At 46.5% G+C, this 27934-nt stretch overlaps 1 protein-coding gene across 2 annotated transcripts in view; it reads right to left on the reverse strand.

Annotated features, from left to right (window-relative positions):
• RBM19 (RNA binding motif protein 19) overlaps nt 1–27934 on the reverse strand; it is a 285015-nt gene that overhangs the window by 121324 nt on the left and 135757 nt on the right. For both annotated transcript variants that reach the window (XM_033955717.1, XM_033955718.1), the window contains exon 21: nt 13416–13532. In XM_033955717.1, the coding sequence (XP_033811608.1) occupies nt 13416–13532 (117 nt within the window). The remainder of the gene's footprint in view (nt 1–13415; nt 13533–27934) is intronic.

Consider the following 27934-nt stretch of genomic DNA (forward strand, 5'->3'; position numbering starts at 1 on the left):
CGGAAGTGATTTCAGAGGGGAGCCAGACTGGTGCAAGCAGCAGGGCACAGAAGTTGCTTGTGCTAGCCAAGATTTAAAGAATTATGGGGAGAGGGGAAGAGAGGACCTGAGCATGGATGTGGAGGTGGGGGGGGGGGGGTTCGGAGAGGTGCTGATGCCCCCATCAAGACAGTACCCGGGACGGTGTGCCCCCCCTCCCTTCCCTTACTATGCCACTGATCCTATCATTTTAGATTTTTCTAATGATTAGAACCATGGCACTGATGCATCCTGTCCTTTTAAAGGTCCAATAAGCTGTTTGGCCCTTCAGTGGACAGTTCGAGGCTGCAGTCAAAAAGGTTGCAGGACTCATCAAGCCCAAAGATGGAGCCAGGAACCACCATACCGATGGGCTTTTTAGCATTTAACACGTGCAAATTCTGTTAGTGCACGCAAAGCAAAAAATGGACAATTGAACTCTGATCTAAAATCAGTTTGTTCGTATAAACCTAACAGATGGTTGGCCAAAGAGATTTCTTCGTTATCTCCTTTATTGCTGCTACACACCTTTCTAAAATGTGCAGACAAATTTGGGTTATAGCTGGGAACAGCAGCAAAAATAAAATTGCTTAACTTTTGGCAGGAAACGTAACATTATTTCTTCCTGTTTTAAAATAATTGTCAAGCAGTGATTAATAACTTAGTATTTAAGTAATCTTTTATGCAAAAATGAAGGTATTTGAATTGTACGTGATACTATTCTTTTTACTAGGGTTCTTCAAAAAGTTTCCACTTTCATATTTTTGCGGGAAATGGTTGGGGCAGGAAAAGTGGTAAGAGGGTGTGTTAGTAGGACACTGGGAAAAATGTATCACAAACAGGGTGATTATGTGGAAGAGTGATGTCATTTGCTTGAAGATGTCTCCTATATTTGTTTTCTGTTTTGTCTTTAAAATTCATAAACTTGCTAATTAGGTCTTACCTACTAATTTTCTTTCCTTTAGGCCCTCCAAACTAGTCTAGACACCGACACTTGGGTTATGCACACCTACCAGCAGAGGGAGACTGAGAACACTTAAACTGGAGACTGTGTAATAGTCCTGTGCAGCACTTAGGGCTCCTTTTACGAAAGCGCGTTATGTGAGGCTGTGATGGGGTGTATGTCTCATCACCGGCCAGCAGAGGGAAGGCTCAGTAGCAGAAGGAGCTCATTTGCATATGGATACTGCAAAGATACCTGGGAGCTCTCTACTCACCCAGAGTGAAAAAGGAGTTAGAAAACAAGACTTCCAGAATACAAAACCTGGAAAAGTATATCTCCCTTTAGAGTTCAGATGACCCTTGAGGGGAAGAATGCTAGCAAAAGCCTAATTCTCAGCAAGCCTAATTATCTAGTGACCTGAGCATCCAGAAGGACCAGGGTGGTCAGGGAGAATATCTGAGTGACTGGAGCGTCCAGAGGAACCAGAGTGCTCCGGGAGAATATCAGAGTGACTAGGGACAGGAAAATACGTGGGGCCCAGTGTACCAGTGGTATCTTGGTTGATGGTGACTGGTGAGTGACCAGCAGTAGGACTGGAGAGACCAGTGGCAACCAGCGGAGAGACTGGTAAGGGTACTGGAAGCAGCCAGAAAAACTAGAGGGAAGCAAGAGGTCCTTGGCTGATGGTAACTGGCGAGTGATTGTGGTGGGACCAGAGGGACTGGTGGCAACCAGCAGAGAGACTAGTAATGGTACCAGAAGCAGCCAGAAGACCCAGAAGTCCAATGATGGTTAGAGTGATTTATGTTGGCATGATCTGTGGTGGCCAGATTGGCTGGGATAGTGCATCTAGAAAAGCCTGGTGGTGAAGTGATGGGAAGTAACTGCTCAGCAAGTCATAGAGGCCCAAAACTACCAGTAGATAGATTCCGACATCTTAATTGTGAACCTCGCCCCTGACTGGTGCCGACGGAGAAAGACTTCCTATCTCCCCTGCACCTGCTACAAAAGGACTGAATTCTCTAAAATAAGTATTGGATGATAATGGTGAGCCTTAATTCCCCCACCCAAACCTTTGGGCTTGTCCTCTAGCAAGTGTATCCATCTTACGATCTTAAGGATCCTTGGGTGCAGCACCCCTGTCCACTGGGATAGTAGTTTTCCTAGTAACTGCTGTGACCAGAGTATCCACCATAGGGGTCTTAAAGATTCCATATCCTCACCAGGGAAAGGATGAATGATGTTTTTTCATATGCCTGGCCCCTCCACTCCATATGGAAAATATCCCCGAGGTCCTGATTCATAGGAAACAACTTGAAAGGCTCCTAATACCCTTCACCAAGAGATTCACTTTCTTAGAGCTGCCCTCCATAAGTGGTTCCTCCTCCTCAAAATTAAGCACATTGAGGACCTGAGCGATAAGCTCTGCCAACTCATCCTGAAGTATCCTTCCCAAGAGTCAGTGGAACTTTGCCCAGATCCTTTATAGGGGTACCATCTCCCTCTGGATACAATGGAGGCAAGTTGTTCCAAATCTTCTTCCCAGTCTGCCCAAGGCCTCTTAGGAGTCAGCAGAGCCTGACCCCCTTCCAGAAGGACATCTGCCTTCCAGGCACAATACAGGGTCCTGATGAAACGCTGTGTAAAACCAAACATGACATGGTAGAGGTTCCAGGAAGGGGGGTCTTCCTGCAACAAACCCACAGCTCAGAAGTAGCAGACAAAACAAATGCTCCCCTCTGAGCCCAACAATTACAATGCTCTGCACGTGAGCTCCCTGTCTGCAAGGAGCCCTGGGGGCCTCCACACCCTTGTGGCTGCATGCCCTACAGCTGCGCAGTCGCTCTGATGACATGTCACATTTCTCGACACAAATGCGGGGCCCCAAAGCTAAAGCTGCTTATCTGCTTCCCAGCAACTAGTATTGTGCAGGATCACAAACTACTAGGCACCAAAGAGACTCAAATACCTTTGTCCTGCCCTTCACGCTTTACCAGTGAGGTCTGTTACAGAAAGTTGGAACACACCACAGCTGAGACTCATCGGTTCCTCAAGGAGGAGAGACCTGACTGCCAGAGTGTGACACTTCCAGTGGCCCCAAAAAAAGGCACATAAAGAGAATAGCCAAATAATTCTTTATAGATTTAGACCCCAATCAAGGCAAATGCGGAAATCAGGTCTACCAGACCATCCAGACCACACTGTCTACCATCTGAGGGAGACTGAGAACATATTGGATGGTTAAGTGCTGCGCAGAACTAATATACAGTCTCAAGTTTTACATGCTCTCAGCCTCCAACTGCTGGTAGGCATGCATAACCCAAGCATCTGGAGGGCTTACGAGGAATAAACTGAATGAATTAATTCATGAACAACAGAATAATGCATTTGGATGTAGAAATCTGAAGAAGGCGTTATTGGTAGTAAGATTCTGGGAAAGAAGAGGAGAACCTGCGTTGAGTCAATGGTGACATCGGTCTGGAGTGCAGCTGGTCTAGTCTGCCAGGGGGGCTAGTGCTACCCCGTTGTGCAGAAAGGGCTTCCTACAGTTGAATGCTACGATTCTGGGCAACTGGAGCTACTTTCTTTCTAAAAGTTCCTTGTAAATGTTTAGTGAATCACCAAGGGAAATATATTGGTTCTCTTTTACCCTGATTAATTACAAAAATTGATTGGTTTTAAAGTAGTATGTCAGACCGTATCACGGGCTCTGGAGTTCGTCTTCTTATGAAACATCTTCCTAGGATGACTCGATCTGTGGTACTCCAAGAACAACACTTCAAATTTCTATTGCGGCTGCATGTCTCCCCATTCCGGGCCTATGTTTCTGGATACGTCTCTAATGCTCGGTGTCCTCGGTGCCAGCCTGCCCCTGCAGGCTTACTTCACATGTTTTGGTCTTGTGAGCGCATTCAAACATTTTGGTCCTTTGTAGCTTTGTACCTGCAGTCTGCTTTGCGCAAGCAGATTCCTTTGAGAGTGGATGTTCTGCTCTTTTCTCAGGAGGTTCATTTGGATTTGTCCAGAGGGGGCAATATGTTATTACAAAAGGCCTCTCTGTTGGCCCAAAAGTGTATACTTTTGTTGTGGCGTCAAGCTGAAGTGCCAACCCTTACTATGTGGAGGAATGAACTGCTTACTCTGTTGAAATTTGAATACCTGGATGTCCGGAGGAGAGGTCTTGGGCCTTGGAGGAAATTTAGGAGAATTTGGGCTCCAATTTGGGAGGGATTGTCCCCTAGAGCTCGCAGTTCTTTATTGAACTTTTGACACTGGAGTGCAAGGGGGAGGGGGGTTGAGGGAAGGGTTCTGCTGGGGGGGTTTGGTTTCTGTGGGTCTTCGTGAAGGACTGATGCAAAAGACCCGGTTGTTTCTGCATTTCCTTTGTTAGTGGCTGTTGGTTTGTTGTGCTTTGTATTTCTATCTTTGAAAAATTTAATAAAAATGATTTCATTAAAAAAAAAAAAAAAAGTAGTATGTCAGATGTGACTACCTGCCACCATTTGTTGGGTTATTATGGTTAGATCACTAATGAAAACTAAAGCCTTAATTATGAAATTTATATTTATTTACTTTATTTATTTATTTTTATGTTCAGCTCCTCGAAAGGGGTTGCCACACCTCACTAGAATACATGCTTGCTTCCGTCAACGAAGAACTTCACCCTCACCCACTGGGCATCCTGCTCCTATACCGCCCACCTACCCCTTGGAACAACTCCTCCGAACTCGTCCTTGAGACTATAACAAACGCCTTCCTCAAGTTCCAAAGATTATTGATCATCGGAGACATCAATCTCCACCTAGACGACATCACCAGAAAGGATACGATTGAACTTATTAGCTTCCTCACCTCCCTTGGCCTCACCCCCCCTGCACCATCCCCAACCCACGAAAAGGGGCACACACTAGACCTCATTAGCTTCCTCGACCTTACCGCTCACAAGACGTCAATTGACGACACTCGCTGGGAACATGTTCCCTGGTCTGACCACTTCCTAGGGGCTTTCTGTCTCCCCATCTTTATGTCGCACCTTGGGGCTCCACCCCGTATTTCCAACCCCATTACATTCCGCAAAAAAATCACAAGCGACCTGTTCTGGTTTAAATTTCTCAATCTATTCTCCTCTGCCCCTAAGCCTGCAGATTCAGGTACTAATTGGCATAACTGGGTCGCTCTCTCCAAATCCACCTATCTTTCTCTCGCCCCCCTTTCCACTAAATCCATCTCCTATCCCCGCAAGGCCCCTTGGTTCCTCCCATATCACAGAGAGCTAAAACAGAAATGTCGAGCTCTGGTGCGCATATGGAAAAAATCAAAATAGACAGACAGTCCTGGAGAGTCAATATCAAGCTGTACAACACAGCACTAAAAAAAGCAAGAAAGAACTTCTATGGTGACAAAATATCCAGGTCCAACAATCAAAGCAGTACTCTATTCAACATCTGGTGCTCCCTAACCTCCAAAAGAGACCCCACCTTGCTCCCCTCCTCTCCCTCAGCCGATGTTCTAGCAAAATTCTTCAATGATAAGGTTTCTTCCTTGAGATGCTCTTTCCCTCCTTCAGTCTCTTACAACTCCCTAGTGCCCACTGATTCCACTCCCACCCTAATGGTCTCGAACCCTATCCCAGCTGACAGATCCTGGACTACCTTTGAGCGCGTATCTGAATCCCTGGTCCTCAATCTCTGCCTCAAACTGAAATCCTATAATTGCTCCTTGGACCCATTCCCCTCCTACCTATACGAGAACATTCCTGCTCAGGCTATTTCTTCTATCACCATTCTCATAAACTCCGCCCTTCAGTCGGGCCATTTCTCCCCAGAAATGGGTCATATCGCCTTGACCCCACTACTGAAAAAATCTGACCTTGACCCTTCCATACCATCCAGCTATCGCCCAATTGCAAATATCCCTCTCCTAACCAAGATGCTAGAGTCCATCATTTCTTCCCAACTCTCATCATACTTAGAGAGATTCTCTATTCTTTTACCCTATCAATATGGCTTTCGTCCTAACTTCAGCACCGAATCCCTACTGTCTTCCCTGATTTCAAGGGTTCAACAACTTCACTCTCGAAACAAGTTCGCTGTCCTCCTACAATTTGACCTTTCCGCTGCTTTCGACGTTGTTCACCATGATATTCTTGTTTACCAACTCTCTGAGATAGGTATCAACTCCACAGTCCTAGGTTGGTTCTCTAAATTCTGAATACAATTGTATTTGGGATCTGTACCTGTATCTGTACAAAAATCTGAATACAGGTACAGATTCTTTATCCAAATGGGATTCTTTATCCAAATGAGATCCTTTATCCAAATGGGATCTTTACTTGTATCTGTACAAAAGTCTGAATACAGGTACAGATCCTTTATCCAAATGCCGAAAACTGAAAAGCTTCAAAACCCGAAATTTGATGTGAACCGGAAGTAGTCAATTTCCCCGACACGATACAGTGAAACCAACACAAGTGCCTGGTTTTCTCCTGACCCCTGTGCAATTCAGGTTGGAGGGCTGGGAAGTGCCAAAGAAGAGCTGCCAATTCCACTCAGGGTGACAGTGAGAATCAGAAAATGTTGCAGGGCTGATTTCACATTATCATTCCAAAAACAGAAATAGTTTCAAGTTTAATTAAAATGTCTTATACCGCCTAATCAGCCTTCTAGGCGGTGTACAAAATCATAAAAGAAAACAATAGTTAAAATACAAATTTAAAAAGACAGGGGGGCGACAGACTTTTGGAGACATAAAACCATAACAGGTGGAAACAAGAGGATAATAGGTAAGAAATACAATTTTAAAGATATAAGAAAACAATTTAAGGGTAGGAGGGTAAATAAAAAATAAAATCATTCTAAGTCGCCCTTAAAATGATTTTGGATAAAGGATCTTGTACCTGTACAAACAAAGAGGTGGTGAGGAGATTGGGACTGATGCTCCCTGGCGAGGTAAAGCAGAGCTGGTAGAGGAAGGGGCCATTTTGTGCTTCCAGCTATATCACTGTTTCTCCTCTTTCCCACAAAACCTCTCTCTGATTTGTGGCATCTGTACTCAACTCCACCTTTGCCTTTTTAATTAATCACCACAGGTGCCCCCTTCCTCTGGCTGAATTAAGAAAGATGGAGCCTCCCTTCAAAACTCATCTAATGGCTTTCGGAATCTCCCATCAGAACGTACTAACAAGCGGCACTCGGCGGGCTCTCCTTTCAAGTGCTTCCCCTCGTGGGTTGGCTTCTAGGGACGATCCCAGTGAAAAATTAAGCGCTGGTCTTCCACGTGGCCATACTCAGCCAGCAAGCTAGTTCCTTGGCCGAAGCACTTTTGCACTAGTTATCGAATCAGTTTTTGGAAGAATCTTAAAAACTGCTGATTGCAAATGGCAATAATGAAAACTATCACAGCAGCATTGATGCTTGAGCATGGTACAATACAGAACTCATCTCTTTATACGTCTTACCTTCCATTTTGAAGGAAAAAAAGGCCTAGAGCACCCCCTGCTGTGCAACCAGGGACCTACTCTTAGCTACAATCAAAACCCTCAAATCTGTTGAAATGTTGTTTTTTTAAACAAAAACTCTGGTAAGAGGTGGGGGAGGGCGTATTTCGGTCTACTATCATTTATATGCTTTCGTCTAAAATGAAAAAACATACAAATTTCTGAAAAACTTAACAAAAGTAGGGATACAAGGCTAATATCAAACCATTTATAGTGCTGACAACCATATCCTTCATAAGTTGTGCTCAGATTATTGTTTTAAGGACTATTATGGTTCACAATGAGCAACGGAATATGAGGGCAGCTAAGGACCATTAACCACATCTAATCTGTACATCCCATTATAATGGTATAGACCCTTCTTCGTCTCTGCCTTTGTAAAGAAAATCCTTCCGTGTTCACACCGTGATTTCTTCTATTATGGTTTCTGCATCTGCCATTCGCCGGGAGGTGGGTACCATTGCATGCACCCACCTTCTCCATGGAGAACTATTTCCCTTTATTCTTAAACCAGGGGGGGCCTCATGGTCCAGCATGGCTGACAAACGCTGCCCCCACCAATGGATGTCAGCTTTATCCTGGAAAACTACTGAATTGTCACTTTACAACCTCGGTACTATCTGATTCCTTTCTTTTCCTGCTCAAATCTCTCATTTCTTTCTCTATAACGTCACCAAAAATCCAACCTTTCCTTACTGAGCACACTACCAAAACCCTCACCCACACGCCTATCACTTCTCGACTAGATTACTGCAAATTGCTTCTCACAGGTCTTCCACTAAACCTTCTTTCTCCCCTTCAATAACATAACATTGTACTTATAAACCGCATTACTGTAAGTTCAATGCGGTGAACAAAAGATTAAAAATAACCTAACCTAAGGATGATTTAAATTAGTTTGTTGAATATTTTGAAAAAAGATGAGTTTTCAACTGAGTGCTTGTAAGAGCAAGCACTACGCAACAGTGGCCTAAATTCCCCGTGATAGAAAGCAGCATGAAATGCTAGTGTATGTTCCAAGGATTTCTTGCTCTTACAACCTGGAGCAGACGGAAAATTAAACAATGCATGCGATTCTCTCCTATGTTTATGGAATGCTACGAGAAATCTATCGGTCATATAATTTGGAGCAATACCATATGCAACTTTGTAACAAAGACAACCCAGCTTAAACCAAACACGCACCTCCATTGGAAGCCAATGCAACTCACGGTAGAAAGGAGTCATAAGAACATAAGAATTGCTGCTGCTGGGTCAGACCAGTGGTCCATCGTGCCCAGCGGTCCACTCACGCGGCGGCCCCCAGGTCAAAGACCAGCCCTAACTGAGACTAGCCCTACCTGCGTATGTTCTGGTTCAACAGGAACTTGTCCAACTTTGTCTTGAATCCCTGGAGGGTGTTTTCCCCTATAACAGCCTCCAGGCGAGCGTTCCAGTTTTCCACCACTTTCTGGATGAAGAAGAACTTCCTTACGTTTGTACGGAATCTATCCCCTTTCAACTTCAGAGAGTGCCCTCTCGTTCTCTCTACCTTGGAGAGGGTGAACAACCTGTCTTTATCTACTTTGTCTTGAATCCCTGGAGGGTGTTTTCCCCTACGACAGACTCCGGAAGAGTGTTCCAGTTTTCTACCACTCTCTGAGTGAAGAAGAACTTCCTTACGTTTGTACGGAATCTATCCCCTTTCAACTTTAGAGAGTGTCCTCTCGTTCTCCCTATCTTGGAGATGGTGAACAACTGGCCTTATCTACTAAGTCTATTCCCTTCAGTATTTTGAATGTTTCGATCATGTCCCCTCTCAGTCTCCTCTTTTCAAGGAAGGACAGGCCCAGCTTCCCTAATCTTTTGCTGTACGGCAACTCCTCCAGCCCCTTAACCATCTTAGTCGCTCTTTTCTGATTAAATGAAAGCTAATTCTTCCTCCACTCACCCTAACAAATTTTCCTTATCCGGTCCAAATAATTAGGCCATTTCTCTCTCATTACTCTTTCAGAATATTTTGTTCCAGTAATTAATTTAATTCAAATTCTTATAACCCGCTAACTTTGAAAAAAAATGTACAGTGTGAGATATAATTAAACATTCAAAACAAAAAACAGCAAATTGCGACCCACTCTCAAAACCTTCCCTTTCATCCAACTATGCCCCCCCCCCAAAAAAAAAAGCACTCCTCCCTAACACAGAAATAAAGAGCCAACTCTCCAATAGTTTCCAAAAAACCCAAACCTGAAAACCTTCAATTCCTCTAATAACTTATTTCACAGACCAGATGCAACATTACATTACATTGAGGTGTTCTATCCCGCCAATACCTTTCAGTTCTAGGCGGTTTACAACAAGAAATTAGCCTGGACATTCCCAGGGAGATTACAAGGTTGATAGCTATAGTATGCGTGGGGATCTGGGAAGGATCGATACGGTATGGTTAGATCATTTGACAAATTTCTTGAATAGGATGGTTTTCAGTTCGTCGTCGTGGTCAGCAGATTTGAGAGGTGGTGGTCTATTTTTGCTGCTCTGGTGGCTAGTAGGCCGTCATGTATTTTTTTGCTTTGCATGCCTTTGGTTGGAGGGGGGGGGGGTAAAGTGTGCTTGAGTTCTCCTTGATCTGGATGTGTTTTTCCAAATTAGGCGGTTGTTCAGATAGCTTGGCCCATTTCCATTTAGGGCAATAGAATTTGTGTTGTATGAGTCTGTAAAGCATGATTCCTATGTCCGTACCAAGTGAAAACGTGAAATTTCCCTGACCAGCAGACTGCAACTGGCAGCCTGGCTCATTGAGATGAAAGAGTCCCTTCAAATAATGGTTTCAACTGAATGTGAAGCTTTCTAGCCCTTTCAGGACCATAAGGATCGTAGGCCAATTTTTGTGGTTTTGACGACATTTTTATGGTAAAAAGGGCTTGCAGATGCCAAAAAATTGATTTTTTTTGTGAAATATCATTATTTTTATTTAAAAAAATCACACTTCTGGCTTATGGACAGTGTGGCAAGTGAATCTTCTCGTCAATCTGGCAACGACGCTAATGAATGAATGTCGGAACCAGTTTGTTTACATAAAGGCAGTATCATATGGAATCCGTACATATCAAATTTAGAACTGTAGACTATCCCAATCAAAATTTATAGGATTTTAAAGTTATGGGACAAATAGGTCCCTTGGTCCTGAAAGGGCTAGATAACCAATGCAATGCATATAACAGAGGGGTAACTCAATCAGCAGCTGAAGATTTAGTGGTCGCAGTTACTGGTGGTTTATCTGTTAGGGGTCAAGCCTTGAGAAAGCTGTTTATGCGAAACGTGTCGGCATCAGAATCCCTAACCAGAGGCCACTCAGTTTAAGCTAAGTATTTGCTTATAACAAAAATTAACAAAAGCTAAAAATTATAAGTAAATTACAAATTTATTCAGAAATTGAAAAACAACCTATACTTAAATTGTATTTTGTGAATAAACAGGCCTTGTTTTGTGGACAACAACTAATGATTTTTTCTGAGGTGTCCAGACAGACACAACATAGGAGAAGAGTTGCAATAGTCCAATCTGGAGAGGATGATGGATTGGACAAGGAGGGTAAAATGTTTTTGATGGAAGCAGGATCTAACTTTCCTCAGCATGTGAAGGCTGAAAAAGCATTTTTTTACCAAGAATTGGAGGTGGTCATTGAAGGACAATGTGGAATCAATGATGATGCCCAAGACCTTGCTCGAGAATTCAAGCTTCAGCGAGGAGCCAGAGGGTAGTGGGATGGAGGTGGGTAGGTGATCTAGTTTTGGACCGAGCCAAAGAAGTCTTGTTTTGGACTAAACCTAAAGTTATAGCTGTAGGAGCCATTTTATTTTTATTTATTTTTTTTTAATTCCCTTGAAAGTGTATCGTTAACTTTAAAGCAGATAAATTTGTTTTTGTAGATCTGTCACAAGTGGAGAATTTCTTGATTGATAATGTTTCACTGAAAGTTTTAGATACTAATGTAAATGTTGACGAAGTTTAAGGACATTTGCATGCAAAGGATGATTATATATTGTTTCTTATATAAATTTTTACCTTGGCGTAAGTCTTAATTTGAAATTGTAAGTGCTGTTTCTTTTGCTTTTCCTGAATTTTTTTTATTGATGTAACAAATATTAATAAAATATGAATAAATAAAAGCTAAAAATTAAATGAATGTATTAAGTAAAAGTAAGCTTTTAAAGAAGACTAAGAAGATTCGAAAATCAGATCCAGTGACAAGCTTAGGGCAATGAGAGATGTTGAGCCCTAAGTGATGCCGCTGAGGATCTTACAAGGATCGGATGTAATAGCTGAAAAATTACAGCTATTTTGGTGTAGGATTATATGAGCAGCAACATTCGGTGCTTGCTGTAACTTACCTAGGGCGGGTTACAAAATTACATACAAAATCGACAATAAATGCACAAACAATACAAGACACTATTAACAGCACAATGCAAAAATGCAAACAATAAAATGCATAGAAGCCCCGTATAAACAGCATTGCAATAATCCAACCGAGTAAGCGCAGAACTGGCAAGCAACTTAGGGCTCCTTTGACAAAGGCGCGCTAAGGTCTTAACGCACGGAATAGTGCACGCTAACCGCTTCTGCCTCCTTTTGAGCGTGCACCTTTGTAAAAGGAGCCCTTAATCTTTCATAGTACCTCACCTATAGACCCCATTGTTCCAGTAGGAAACTCTCTTATACGACTATGAACATAAGCAGTGCCTCTGCTGGGTCAGACCAGAGGTCTCACACGGCGGTCCATCAGGTCCAGGACTTGTATATTAATCCTCTATCTATACCCTTCTATCCCCTTTTCCTTTAAATTATCCAATCCCTTCTTGAACCCCAATACTGTACTCTGTCCTATCACACCCTCCGGAAGCGCATTCCAGGCGTCCACCACCTTTTGGGTGAAGAACTTCCTAGCATTGATTCTGAATCTGTCCCCTCTTAATTTTTCTGAATGCCCTCTCGTTCTTGTAGTTCTTGAAAGTTTGAAGAATCTGTCCCTCTCCACTTTCTCTAGGCCCTTCATGATCTTGTAAGTCTCTATCATGTCCCCTCTAGACTATTTTAAACTCTGCTACTCTGGCTCTGTTTGTTTCACTCACTCTCGCCAAGCTTCAGCCCCTGCTAACCCTTGAGTCTCATAGCTCATAGTAGCAAAGTGATTAAAGCTAAAGCCTCAGCACCCTGAGGTTGTGGGTTCAAACCCACGCTGCTCCTTTGTGACCCTGGGCAAGTCACTTAATCCCCTCATTGCCCCAGGCACATTAGATCGATTGTGAGCCCACTGGGACAGACAGGGAAACATGCTCGAGTACCTGAATAAATTAATGCTTTTCTGCCTTTCATATATCTTCTATTAGCAGTTACAAATACCCTGGATCCTTTTTATTAATCTGGTTGTATGTAAATGATTGTAGACATAGACTTTTTCTACACCATTGTGTCTTATTCAGATTTTGTGTGTTTGAACTGCTTTCTGTAAATTTCTTATAATATTCAATAAAAACTAATGAACAAAAAGGAAAAAAAAATAAAAAAATAAAAATTAATGCAAAACCGTTCTGAGCTCCCTGGGGAGAATGGTATAGAAAATTGAACAAATAAATAAATACAGTTCAGGGGATCTCCAGCTATTTCAGATCTGAGACACACAGAGTTCTGTCAATATTAACAAATAGATTGGTAATCATATATACAATATGTATAGCAACTTGTGCTGTCCTAGTACACATGACTACCAATAAACCTCATTCCTAACCTGAGCTATTCACTTGCTTTTCTGGCACTAGATTGCTTCTAACGATGTCTTCACTCTTTACACTTCAGCACAAAACAATGAAGACAGAGTTACTGCAGGAGCAAACTGAGGAATACAGTTTCTCAATTTAGAGAACAAATGGCGAGACTGATCACAGACACCGCAGACAGATAACAAGTGGTGCTCACCTGAACAGCTCTCGAACCTCCCTCACGGTAGCCTGGAATGGAATATTTCGAACCAAGATCTTTGAACTGTTTTGCTTTTTATTGGTTTGTTTCTTACGAGTGGAGGTCACAGCTGGTCTGGAAAGAAAAGTAAAGCAATCAGAAAAATGTATGAAAGAAAAAAAAAATCAGCAAAACGAAAGATTAGGTTCTTACCTTTGCTAATCTTCTTTCTTGTAAATCCACACTCTATTCCTGGACAAGTGGGTAATCAATCCCATCTAGCAAGATCACATGTAGGAAGCTTCATTTACATACTTTGACCTTCCCCTCTTACCTCAGGACTTCCCTCTGACTTCCAGTTGGTACAAAAGCAGACTGTCATTCCTGTTTAAGACACTGATAGGGAAGGGATATGGGAACACTCTCCGAGAAACAAGTCTAATTTGCTCATATCATAAAACTGTAGAGCAATCATGATTAAAAGAGCATGTTAATAAACTCGGGGGGAAAACCCTGATCCTGAGGGACAGCCGCCTCCTGAGACCTTCTTGGAGTATTTGCGGGGCTTTAGACGTGAAATTGCAGCTGTGTTTAGCTGAAAACGCATTTGCGCTGCCTCCGGGCCCATTTTTGTCTTTTTGGACTGGCCTTGGATGGAGTGATTGGTAGAACCCCACCGAAGGGGCAGAGAGGGCTAAAGCCAATGCCACTTCACCCCCTCACATGCTGCATGGCACATGGAACATGGATGCTCACCTGTCAGCCATCTGCCACAAATGAGGCATAAATCCAAAGTATCTGCCCTCAAGAGTCCATCTGACATGTTTTCTTGCAATAATGAAGCTTGCAGAGGCAGAAAATAGCTTTAAATTCAGATCTGGAAAATCCAAGATGGCCACCATGGGGGCAATTTTACTAATAAAAGTGCCCGGAAAAACTACAACAACCCCTAAAACAAGGCGATGTTAGGATTTTTGGGGTAGGGGACCCAGGGCTAACTTCCAAACCACTTAAAATCTGAATCTGGAGACACCCCCCCCTCCAAAATTGATTTAACAGGCTATCAGCCTATTACTGTGCCATGCTGTGTTCTGGGAGCTGCAAGATGGAAGCTGAAATAGCTTACAGGGAGATTCTCTGCCCCAACAAGCTTTGGATCCTGGACTGCTAGTCTTCTGACTGAATCTATGACCCAAGACACCGGTGGAAGACCTCCACTTCACCTGGAAACATCGTGCAAGTGAATGGTTGGCGAACGCAGTCAGCCCCGATCCTGGATACACCACCACAAAGCCTACACTCAAACCCACTAGCGGTTGAACCTGGGGTAACGCTCCCAAAGGAACGGTCCCTGAGCCACGATCTGTGAATGCAGGCTGTCCAGCTGGGAGAACTTAAGAACACCCAACTCCCTGGAAGCAAACTTGGACAGTAAAGTCCACAACTAGAGCTGTCCCTGAAGGGAACCTCTGCAGCACAAACATGGGAAGCTGCAAAAACACTGAAGTTAGAGAAAAAACAAGCATGAGCAGAAATACTATCTCCTACTGACTTGCTTGTAGGAAGATAACTAGAAGCCAGAGGGCAGTCCTGAGGTAAGAAGGGAGGGTCAAAAATATGTGAATGAAGCTTCCTACAAGTTTCCAAGTTTATTATGTCTTTGATATACCGTCTGTCAACAAAAAGTATCTAGATGGTTTACAATCAATAAAAAGTATTAAAACAAAAATACAGTATAACCAATTAAAATTTACAGAAAAAAGAGGGGATTACAAGACCAAGGGAGACTAACATGACAAGAAGGGATCTCGCAAGATGGGATTGACTATCCAGTTGTCCAGGAAAAGAGTGGGACTGTACAAGAACTAGGCCTGCAATTTTATCACTGTTAACATAGAATAATCTTTTATTTATTAGTTGTGAATAAAAAAATTGGTCATGGCTAATAAAATTAATTGCCCCCCACCCTGCACTTCCCTTTCTCGCAGGCACCCCCATATCTTTTAAGAAGCGATATCCCTGTTTCCCTCTCATTACTCCCCATCCCTCTACCCTCCCTTTTATTTTTATTTATCGTTGTAATTAAAACTTCCCTATCCCCCCAAAACCTCTCATTTCAATTCAGTCTCAATTTGTCTTCTTTTAAATTGTATTTTTACTGTATGGTCGGTTCTTATTTGTTGTAATCTGCTTAGAACCATTCTTTTAAATTGCATTTTGCTTTTGAATCATATTTTCTACTGTAGGACCAATTCTTATTTATTGTATTTTGTTTTGAATTATTTTTTCCTTTTAAAATTACTCTCCACTGTATGACTTGTGCTAATTTGTTGTAAACCGCCTAGAATCATTTTTTAGTTAGGCGGTATATAAAAATAAAATTATTATTATAATTATTACCACCACCCTCTTTTTATTTTATCCCACCTAAATCAAAAATTATATTAGACCTTTCTAATTTTTAATATTGTAAACCGTCCAGATACATGTGATGGTCGGTATATTAAGCCATGAATAAACTTGAATAAACTTGATATCTTCCAAATTGTTTAGACAGGAGTGGCAATACAGCAGCATCTCTATGCTGCTTGCTCCAGAGGCTCCCTTTGACCCAACCCACCCCTGAGACAACAGAAAACTGTGTTACTGGTGGGTGGAATGGGTCATAGGGAGCTTCTGGAGCAGGTATAGAAACTGTTGTGCTATCACTGCTGTTAAGGCAGCTTAAGAAAGTACCGGAGTTGGAGGGAGAGAAGAAGTGATGTTGGACAGGGGGGTGGTGGTCAGAGTAAGGGAGAGATGGACACAGGCCGAAATATGATGCTGGGAATTGAACAGAAAGGAGAGAGAAGAATAGATGTTGGATCTGATGTGCGGAGGGGAGAAGGAGTGATATTGGACATGGAAAGGAGGGAGAGAGAACAAAAAAAACCCCATCACAGACAGGAGACCCTGGAAACAGAATTTAGAAAAATGAATAGAAAGCAGAGCATGTGACAAACTAAGTATTTTAAAAAGGTAGTTTAAAAAGCACAGTTACTTACCATAACAGGTGTTATCCAGGGACAGCAGGCATATATTCTCACATGTGGGTGACGTCATCTACGGAGCCCCGATGCGGACAGCTTTTTCAAGCAAACTTGATTGAAGATTTAAGTTTGCTCTGCTGCTCCACGCATGCGTGCCTTCCTGCTCCACTAGAGGGCGCATCCCCTCCTCGTGGTCTCCAGTTCATATAACCAGCAAAGAAGCCAACCTCGGGGAGGCGGACGGGTTGTGAGAATATCTGCCTGCTGTCCCTGGATAACACCTGTTACGGTAAGTAACTGTGCTTTATCCCAGGACAAGCAGGCATGATATTCTCACATGTGGGTGACCTCCAAGCTAACTGAAAAGGGATGGAGGGAAGTTGGCAATTTAAGAAAATAGATTACGCAATACCGATTGGCCAAAACGGCCATCGCTCCTAGACAATGTATCCAGGCAGTAGTGGGAGGTGAAAGTATGAACCGAGGACCACTTGGCAGCCTTGCAGATTTCCTCAAAGGGTGTGGACCGGAGGAAAGCTACAGAAGCTGCCATCGCTCGGAACCTATGTCCCGTTACTCGACCATGCAGCGCGAGACCAGCCTGAGCGTAGCAAAAAGAAATACAAGCAGCCAACCAGTTGGACAAGGTGCGCTTGGAAACTAGGCGACCCAACCGATTAGGGTCGAAGGACAAAAACAATTGTGGAACTGTCCGATGAGACTGAGTGCGTTGAAGGTAAAAGGCCAACGCTCTCTTACAGTCAAGAGTGTGGAGTGCCATCTCTCCAGGATGAGAGTGGGGCTTGGGAAAAAACACGAGCAAAACAATGGACTGATTGAGATGGAAATCAGACACCACTTTCGGCAAGAACTTAGGATGAGTGCGGAGAACCACCTTGTCATGATGGAATACTGTGAAAGGCGGGTCCGCCACTAGGGCCTGCAGCTCACTAACCCGCCGAGCGGAAGTGAGGGCAAGCAGGAAAATCACCTTCCAAGTGAGAAACTTAAGCTGGCACTTGTCTAGAGGCTCAAACGGAGGTTTCATGAGTTGAACCAGAACCATATTAAGATCCCAAACCACCGGGGGAGGTTTGAGAGAAGGATGAACATTCAAAAGGCCCTTCATGAAACGAGAAACTAAGGGATGGAGTGAAAGGGCCTTCCCCTCTAGGGGCTGATGAAAGGCAGCAATCGCACTAAGATGTACTCGAATGGAGTTGGTCTTCAGGCCGGAGTGAGATAAATGAAGCAAATACTCCAGGACCAGCGACACCGGGACCGACATCGGATCCTGGTGGTGAGAGGAGCACCAGGACGAGAATCTGGTCCACTTCTGGGAATAGCAGATTCTAGTCGAGGCCTTCCTCGAGGCCTCCAATATGTCCCGGACTGATTTAGACACCGGAAGAGAAGTCAGGGGGAAAGAAACCACGCAGTCAGATGAAGAGACTGAAGATTGGGATGTAACAGCGAACCCTGACTCTGCGATAGCAGAGAGGGAAACAGAGGCAGAAGCAGCGGCTCCCTGGCACAGAGTTGAAGTAGAAGAGAAAACCAAGGCTGGCGCAGCCACCGAGAAGCAATCGAGATCAGAGTGGCTCGCACCAATTTGAGATGGACCAGCGTCCGCAGAATCAGAGGAAAAGGCGGAAACGCGTACAGAAACCTTCCCTCCCAATCCAGGAGGAAGGCGTCGGCCTCGAGACGGTTCAGGGAATACATCCGGGAGCAGAAGTGAGGCAGTTTGTGATTGAGGGGGGAGGCGAACAGATCTATCTGAGGGGTCCCCCACTTTTCGAACACCTGTCGCAAGATCTGAGAGTGCAGTGACCACTCGTGTGGCTGGAGGAGGCGGCTGAGTCTGTCCACCAGACAATTCCGTTCTCCCTGTATGTACACCGCTCGAAGGAAGATGTTGTTGGAGATCGCCCATTTCCAGAGGCGCAGAGCTTCCCGACAGAGGGACCAAGACCCCGTCCCCCCTTGTTTGTTTACGTAGTACATTGCCACCTGGTTGTCGGTTCGGACGAGAACCACCCGGTCGTGGAGCAGATGTTGGAAAGCCACAGCGGCGAGATAGATGGCCCGAAGTTCCAGCACGTTGATGTGATAGCGACGGTCCTCTGCTGACCACTCTCCCTGAGTGCGTAGGCCATCCAGATGAGCTCCCCAAGCGTACTCTGACGAGTCCGTGGTGAGTACCTTGCTGTGTGGGGGGGCGAGGAAGAGCAAACCTTTGGAAAGACTGGAAGAGTCGGCCCACCAATGGAGCGATCGTTGCAAGGAAGGAGTCACTGTCACAGGACGATCGATCAGGTCGCGGTCCTGACGCCATTGAGAGGCCAGGGTCCATTGAGGAATCCTCAGGTGGAGACGGGCGAAGGGTATGACGTGGACGGTAGAGGCCATGTGGCCCAGAAGAGTCATCATCTGCCGTGCTGATACCGAGGTCAGCAGCGAAATCCTTCGACTCAGACTTACTAACGCCTCTAGACGCAGAGCGGGGAGGAAGGAACGGAGGCGAACCGTGTCCAGCACGGCCCCGATGAACTGTAAGGAATGAGAGGGGCGCAGCTGGGATTTTGGAAAGTTTACCTCGAACCCCAGACCCTGAAGGTAAATAATAGTCTATCGGGTCGCTGAGATAACCCCCTCCCTGGACGGGGCTTTGATCAGCCAATCGTCCAGGTAGGGGAATACCTGAAAACCCTGAGAGCGTAAGGCAGCTGCGACCACCACGAGGCACTTCGTGAAGACTCGAGATGATGATGCCAGGCCAAAGGGGAGGACTCGGTATTGTAGATGCAGCTTTCCCACCTGAAAACGAAGGAACCTGCGGTGAGCGGGATGCACTGGAACATGTGTGTAGGCTTCCTTCAGATCGAGGGAGCGGAGCCAATCGTCCTCGTCGATCAGAGGGTAGAGAATCGGTAGGGAAAGCATCCGAAACTTTTCCCGCACCAGAAATTTGTTGAGTCGTCTCAAGTCTAGAATTGGGCGCAGGTCTCCCGTCTTCTTCGGCACCAGGAATTAACGGGAGTAGAACCCTTTCCCCCGTTGGTCGGGGGGAACCTCCTCCACTGCCCGCAGGCGAAGCAGGTCTCGAGCTTCTGAGAGAAGGAGGGGTAACTGAGCCCGATTGGGAGGGCACACCCTTGGAGGGCTGTCTGGAGGAATGTCCCGAAAGTTGAGAGAGTATCCTGATGAGATCACGCCAAGGACCCATGCGTCCAACGTGATTTGTTCCCAGCGAGGGTAAAAGGCTCTGAGGCGACCCACGATGGGAAGGAGGCCTGGGAATGTGGCGGAGGGGGCCAGCCCCCATCCGCGTATCCCGTCAAAAGGACGGGGATGGTTTAGCAGTCGCAGGCGGTTGGGACTTGGGTGGAGCCCGATGGTGAGCTTGCGGACGTCAGGGTGGAGGCCGCGAGAAAGCAGGAGTAGATTTTTGTGGGTAAGCGGCGCAGAGGGGCCCTGAACGGCCTGGACGCGGAAGGTTTAGGCTTAGGCCGGACGAGGGAGGCAAACGAGCGTTCGTGTTCAGAAAGGCGTTTCGTAGCTGCCTCGATGGTATCGTCAAAAAGTTCTTTGCCCACACAGGGGAGGTTAGCCAACCGGTCCTGTAAGTTGGGGTCCATGTCTACCAGGCGCAACCAAGCTAGGCGGCACATGGCGATAGCAAAGGCTGCCACCCTGGAGGAAAGTTTAAAGCCATTATAGGCCGCATGGAATAAATGGAGGCGTAGGTTGGAGAAAACCTCCAAAAGCAGACCAAAGGCTCCTTGGCGGGAGGCCGGCAAATCAGTCGCAAAGGCTCCCAGCAGTCCAATGAGGTGTTTCAGGTAGGACGTGAAGGTGAAGGTGTAATTTTGCACCCTAGAGGCCATCACAGAGTTCTGGTACAGTCTCCTGCCGAACTTGTCAAGGGTCCGACCCTCTCGACCTGGGGGGACCGCCGCTGAGACCCGGGATGGGTGAGCCTTTTTTAAGGAAGATTCTACCAACAGCGATTGGTGGGAGAGCTGTGGGTGCTCGAATCCCGGGTAGGGTACTGTACGGTACTTGGACTCCATTTTGGAGGGGACAGCCGTTACCATATAGGGGTCTCCAGATTCCTGATGAAAGCCTGTTGGAGTACCGGGTTGAGTGGTAGGCGAAGGGACTCTCTGGGCGGTGACAGCATATCCAGCTCCGCAAGGTACTCCTTAGAGTATCTTGAGTCGGACTGGAGGTCTAAGTCCAGAGCGTGGCCCATGTCCTGGACAAAGCGAGTGAAGGAGGGGCGGGACGTTCCCGGAGCCCCGTGTGGGGACGGTGAACGAGACCTCCGTCGGGCAGAGGACGGGGAGGCTTCCCTCGAGTATCGAGGTTCAAGCTCCGACCCGCGCTCCGAGACCGGGGAGACACTGCGGAAGTGTTCCGGGGTCGAGGACCTGCGTCGTCTCGAGGAGCCCCTCGGAGACGATGCAGGGGTATGAGGTACCGATCGATGTTGAATCGGCGACCTGGACCCGGGCTCCCTTGGCGAAAGCCTGGGACCTCGGTTCGGAGCCCCGGACCGAGGGGGAGTTAGGATAATCTGAGGGTTGGAGAGTGATAACTCCACCACCTTCAGCGGTCCCGCACGAGGCGTCGGGGAACGACCCCATAGAATGGGAGAACTCCGGGCCTTCTTAGAGGTACAGCGGTTCGAGGTATCGATCATTTTGGAGCGACGCTTCGCCCCGCGGCGGTCCGTGGAGGGCGAGCGTCTCAAGTGCCTCGGCGAGGAATCCGAGGAGGATGGGATGCGGCGAGGCTGGCGCACCTTGCCCCGAGGGGGCTCGACGCGAGGCTCAGGCTGGTCCGGCGCACGCGAGGTCGAGGTCGGGGCCGGTTGTAGATGGGCCAGTGCAGCGGACAGCTCCGACGAGATCATCGCCCGGAGCATGTCCTGGAAAACGGGCACGGACAGCATCGAGGGCATGTCCGATGCCGCAGTGCACTCCACCGAGGGCGACCTCGATTTTGAGTATTCCTGGGTGGTGGAGGCACGTCCCGAGGGCTTGGAGGACTTCGCTGGGGCCGAAGGCATGGAATTTCCACCATGCGCCATCGGTGTCCCCGAGGCTGGCTTCTTCGCCGGCACGGAACCTGAAGAAGGAAGAGGAGACTTACCCGGAGCCGAGGCTTTCTGCGTACCCGAGGACTTTGGGGTCGAGTCTTGAGGCGGTGCCGAGGTATTCGGGGCCGAGGCCAACCTCGAGGCCGAGGTAGCGGTCTGGTCGGTGGTGAAAAGATCCGCCATGCGGGCTTTCCTTCGACGGAGGGCCCGGTTCTGAAAAGTAGCACACTGGGGGCAAGAATCGGTTGGATGGGCGGCCCCCAGGCAGAGGATGCACCGGCGATGTGGGTCTGTGATGAAAAGAAGCTGCTCGCACCGGGTGCACTTTTTAAAGCCGGTCAAAGGCCGGGACATAGAAAACGAAACTGGCCGCGGCCGAAGTAGCCACGGCGACCCGGAAGCCTCCAGGTCGGTCAAAACGAAGCAGGAACAAATAATAAAACAAGAAAAAAAACGCGCACAGCAACTTAATCGATAAAAAAAGGAAAAAATCGCGGTGCTAGAAGGCAGTTGGGGCAGAGCCTAAAAATACACGACTTCTAGGCTCAGCGGAAAAATTTGAACTGGAGACCACGAGGAGGGGATGCGCCCTCTAGTGGAGCAGGAAGGCATGCATGCGTGGAGCAGCAGAGCAAACTTAAATCTTCAATCAAGTTTGCTTGAAAAAGCTGTCCGCATCGGGGCTCCGTAGATGACGTCACCCACATGTGACATGCCTGCTTCTCCTGGGATATAAAAAGTGTTTTATTCTCAATTTTGTATTGGAAGGCCAAATTTTGCAATGTATCTCTCTGCTTCCTTCTGATATTGGTCTTTTAATAGCACGATTAATCACACAATTACCAATTATTAATCACTATTAACAATGTTTTAATCAAAATGCAGCCCTATGCAAAACAAACATACTGACTTATTAAAAAAATCAATAGTGCAAACTATTGACCAGGATGGAAAAGAATTCTACTGCTCAAAGATAAGTGCAAAGTGTATCACTGTCTGTGAGGTCACTGTTTTCCCAAAGGTTAATATGACAGTCTAAATTTTCAGGAAAAAGTCAGTATATCTTGAGTACTATATGGTATCAACCGACTACTTAAGCTACTCTAACAATTTTATGCTGAATTATGTGATCACATCCAAAATGAACTAGAACTATATATATGTTGTCTGTCTGTCCACATTAGATTGTAAGCTCTTTCAAGCAGGGACTGTCTATAAATGTCAAATGTACAGCGCTGCATATGCCTTTCAGTGCTATATAAGTGATAAGTAGTTGTTCAGCTGAAGCCAATCTTGCCATGCGCAACACTAAATGCAGTCTGCCACTCCAATGTGCTGGATAAGCTGAAGAGCAGTAGTGGACATGAACTTGTATGTCTGGGGGCAGCTATGAAACATACGTGTCCTCTGTGTGTGGTAAAGTATTGCATGTGGGAAGCAGAAACCCAAGGTACAACTATACGATGGGAGGGATGTTATTGAATGAGAGTACCCAAGAGAGGGACTTGGGGGTAATGGTGGACAGGTCAATGAAGCCGACGGCACAGTGCGCAGCAGCTGCTAAGAGAGCGAATAGAATGCTAGGTATAATCAAGAAGGGTATTACAACCAGGACAAAAGAAGTTATCCTGCCGCTGTATTGGGCGATGGTGCGCCCACACCTGGAATACTGTGTCCAGTTTTGGTCACCATACCTTAAGAAGGATATGGCGTTACTCGAGAGAGTTCAGAGAAGAGCGACACGTCTGATAAAAGGGATGGAAAACCTTTCATACGCTGAGAGATTGGAGAAACTGGGTCTCTTTTCCCTGGAGAAGAGGAGACTTAGAGGGGATATGATAGAGACTTACAAGATCATGAAGGGCATAGAGAGAGTAGAGAGGGACAGAAAGAGAGAGAGAAAGGGAGACAGAGAGAAATAGAGAGAGAGAGCTAGAAAGAAAGAGAGAGAAATGGAGAGAGACAGAAATAGAGAGCGAGAGAGAGAGAAAGAGAGAGAGATAGATAGAGAAAGATTGGAGAAACTGGGACTCTTTTCCCTGGAGAAGAGGAGACTTAGAGGGGATATGATAGACTTACAAGATCATGAAGGGCATAGAGAGAGTAGAGAGGGACAGAAAGAGAGAGAGAAAGGGAGACAGAGAGAAATAGAGAGAGAGAGAGAAAGGGAGAGAGACAGAAATAGAGATAGATAGAGAAAGATTGGAGAAACTGGGACTCTTTTCCCTGGAGAAGAGGAGACTTAGAGGGGATATGATAGAGACTTACAAGATCATGAAGGGCATAGAGAGAGTAGAGAGGGACAGAAAGAGAGAGAGAAAGGGAGACAGAGAGAAATAGAGAGAGAGAGAGAGAGAGAGAGAGAGAAAGGAAGACAGAGAGAGAGAGAGAAAGATTGGAGAAACTGGGATTCTTTTCCCTGGAGAAGAGGAGACTTAGAGGGGATATGATAGAGACTTACAAGATCATGAAGGGCATAGAGAGAGTAGAGAGGGACAGATTCTTCAAACTTTCGAATAATAAAAGAACAAGAGGGAACTCGGAAAAGTTGAAAGGGGACAGATTGAAAATGAATGCTAGGAAGTTCTTCTTTACCCAAGGTGTGGTGGACACCTGGAATGCGCTTCCAGAGGACGTTATAGGGCAGAATACAGTACTGGGATTTAAGAGAGGATTGGACATTTTTCTGCTGGAAAAGGGAATAGAAGGGTATAAATAGAGGATTACTGCTCAGGTCTGACCCAGCAGAGGCATTGCTTATGTTCTTATGTCTTTCAGTGGCAATATGCAGTGTTAGAGAAAATCCCTCCAACCACTGCAGCAATATCCGGTTAAAAGCAATTCCACATCGCACAAATGCTTAGAATACTAGCATTATGTGCATGTGTGCACACAGACCTGCATAAGGGCTAGCAGGGTACCTAAGAGCTATTATGCATGTACCCACTTAACTCACAGAAATAGGATGTGTGTGGTTTATTTAAATCCAGCGCCTGACATGGTCAAGTTTCACCCTAAGGCTACGCTTAAGATCACACCTGAATCCAAAATTCTGAGGAATGGATCTCTGCACGACAAAGCCTGAAGTTCTGACACTCATCGGGCCGACACTAAAAAGGTCCATCAGAGGAGCTGGCTTCAAAGGTTTGTAGGTTGCTCCAGCCAGCGTTTGGAGGACCAGATTAACCCTCCATGCTAGAAAAGGCTGTCGGCACCAGAGGACGGAGGCATGACGTGCTCCTCAAAAACCTAGCCCTATCTGGTTGCATGGCTACAGTGCTCTTATTAATCCTAGGCCCAAAACAGGAGAGCTTCACAATCTGAACTTTCAGGGAACCAACCGCTAGGCCTTTTTCCAGACCTTCCTGCGGGAAGGCGACCACCACAGAGATCGGTGCCGAGCTTGGGTCCTCACTCCTCTGAGCGCACCAAGATTGGAAGCGCTTCCAGGCTTTTGTATATATTGTTATGGTCGCTTTCTTCCTACATCTTGGAAGGGTGGAGACCACTCCATCTGAACGGCCTTTACGTGCTAACACCACAAACTCAAAAGCCATGCCATAAGACCAAAGTGTTCTGAATCCTGCAGGGTAGCTGGACCCTGTGTGAGCAGCTGGGGATGACATGGAAGTTTGAGACTGATCGCTTTGCAGGAAGACCAGGTCTGCATACCACGGTTGCCTTGGCCATGGCCAGTCTGGTGCCACTAAAATCGCCAGTCCCTGGTGCGCCTTGATCCTGCACAGAAGTCTGCCTATCATGGGCCACAGAAAGAAGGCATAAAGACAACTTGGCCAGAATTGCATCAAAGTGTCTAGGCCTTTACTTCTTGTCTTGTATCTTTGGCTGAAAAACCGAGCGCGTCTTCTTTTACCCTATGTTCTTGTTTGTCTGCGTTTTTAATAGTTTTTATAGTTAGAGTTTGGTGACGTAGTGTCACTTCAAACTTTTATTTTAGATAAATTTTGTCCTTTGTTTTTACAAATTTGTACACCGCCTAGAAGACTGATTGGGCGGTATAAGAAATTTTAAATAAACTTGAAACTTTGCTGCCAATGCCATTAGATCGAATGTCGGGCACCCCCACCAAGGCTGGTGAAGGCTTCCTGAGACAGTGACCACTTCCCAGGATGCAGGGTCTTTTGGCTGAGGAAATACGCTTGCATAATGTCCACTCCTGCCACCACTGAAACAGGATCTGGGCTTCCAAACATAGAGCAGCACTCTTGATGCTCCCCTGGCGATGGACATAGGCCACTTCTATTGCATTGTCTGAGAAAACTATCGTTTTTGCTCTGCAGCATGCTCTAGAATGCCTGAAGCACCAGGCGGATGACTCGAAGTTCCAAGCGGTTGATCGACCACTTCCTCTGGGAAGGGGACTAGCATCCCTGAAATGGACGCCCCTCGCAATGTGTCCCCCAACCTTACAGGCTGGCGTCTGTTGTGAGAAACAGCCATGCAGCGATGCAAAGGAGAATTCCTCTGGTGAGAGACTGGGGTTCCAACCAGCAGGTCCGATTGTGATGTGCTTCTGCTTTCCAAGGCAGCTGCTGGCAAAGTGCATCCTTCTGCGGGCACCATCAGGAGCAGAGCGCATCCTGGAGAGGGAGCAAGTGCACCCCATGCCCAGGGGACTCGCATAATGGTCACAGCCACTGATCCCAGCACCTGCCAGGCCATCGGAGCAGACTCCCTCCAAAACTCCCGTATCTAATGCAGAAGCTTCTCTTCGTGGGCTTCTGGGACAAACACTTTGTTTTCCCTTGTGTCAAACCAGATGACTAGATACTCCAAGATCTGCATCGGCTCCAGGTGGCTTTTCTGAAAGTTGACCACTCAGCCCAGCTTCTGCAGCGGCTAACTCAAGCGTCTTGACCAATCTGATGTGCTACTACAGAAAAGGTTTAATTTAGCTCCACAAAAAAAGAAGTCAAAACTCTTATACATGCAAGACCATGTTCTATAAACAGCACCTTAAGTTATGCGCCTAACTTAATTGGTAAAAGTAATTTAAAAGGTTTTAAACATTGTTTAAAAAAATTGCATCTACAGAGGCGCCTTAGAACGCCTAAGGATAAAGTAGACATGGTTAATGCTGGAAACCACCCTTAGGCGTTCTAAGGCACCTCTGTACCGTATTTTCACTCATATACTGCGCACCCGTGTAAAAAGCGCACACGGGTATAGCACGCGGGATACTGTAATTTATGTAAAGAAATTTTTATATACCGCGCACACCCGTATACCGCGCATGCCGCCCCGACTCTCCTGTTGCCCGCCCCGACTCTCCTCTGGCCACTCCGACTCTCCTTTCGCCCGCCCCGATTCTCCTTTCGCCTGCCCCAACTCTCCTTTGGCCGCCCCGACTCTCCTTTCGCCCGCCCTGACTCTCCTCTGGCCGCCCCGACTCTCCTTTCGCCCGCTCTGACTCTCCTTTGGCCACCCTGACTCTCCTTTCGCCCGCCCCGACTCTCCTTTCGCCCGCCCCGACTCTCCTCTGGCTGCCCCGACTTTCCTTTCGCCCGCCCCGACTCTCCTGTCCCCCTTGAAGTCCTGTCCCCACCCTGAAAGCCTGATGCCCCCCCCCGACATCCAATTCACCCCCCCGCAGGACCGCTCGCACCCCCACCCCAAAGGACCGCTCGCACTTGCACCCGCACCCCCACCCCGAAGGACCGCTCGCACCCCCACAGCCTCCCCACCCCCCCCCCATCATGGAGAAGCTGCCTACCGTTGTCCTGCTGCTTCCTCTGCCGGCGGTCCCGCCCCTTCTCTGAGCCCTGTGTCTGCGCTGATTCCTCTTCCGGCGGTCCCACCCTTGCTCTGACGTCAGAGAAAGGGCGGGACCGCCGGAAGAGGAAGCAGCGCAGACGCAGGGCTCACAGAAGGGCCGGGACCGCCGGAAGAGGAAGCAGCAGGACAACGGTAGGAGCTTCTACATGATGATGGGGGGGGGGGTGAATCGGACGTCGGGGGGGGGGGCATCAGGCTTTCAGGGTGGGGACAGGACTTCAAGAGGGAGAGGAAAGTCGGGGCGGCCGAAAGGAGAGTCGGGCGGCGACGGGAGAGTCAGGGCGGCATGTGCGGTATACGGGTGTGTGCGGTATATAAAAATTTATTTACATAAATTACAGTTTCCCGCGCTATATACCCGTGTGCGCGTTTTACACGGGTGCGCGGTATATGAGTGAAAATACGGTAGTACTAATTTTAATAAAATAATACGCTTGAAAAAGGAGGAGAAAAAAAAAGAGGATAAATACAATTCATAAACAAATAAAAAGGGATAGGTAACGAAACAAGAGGTTACTCTTTTCCTGTATATTACTTAAGGTCTGTACAACTGGACTGTTTCATGTAGTTAATGTTTGTATTAATTATTTGTATTTTGAACTGAA

The sequence above is a fragment of the Geotrypetes seraphini genome, chromosome 8 (genome assembly GCF_902459505.1).
Source record: "Geotrypetes seraphini chromosome 8, aGeoSer1.1, whole genome shotgun sequence".
NCBI classification, from domain to species: Eukaryota; Metazoa; Chordata; class Amphibia; order Gymnophiona; family Dermophiidae; genus Geotrypetes; species Geotrypetes seraphini.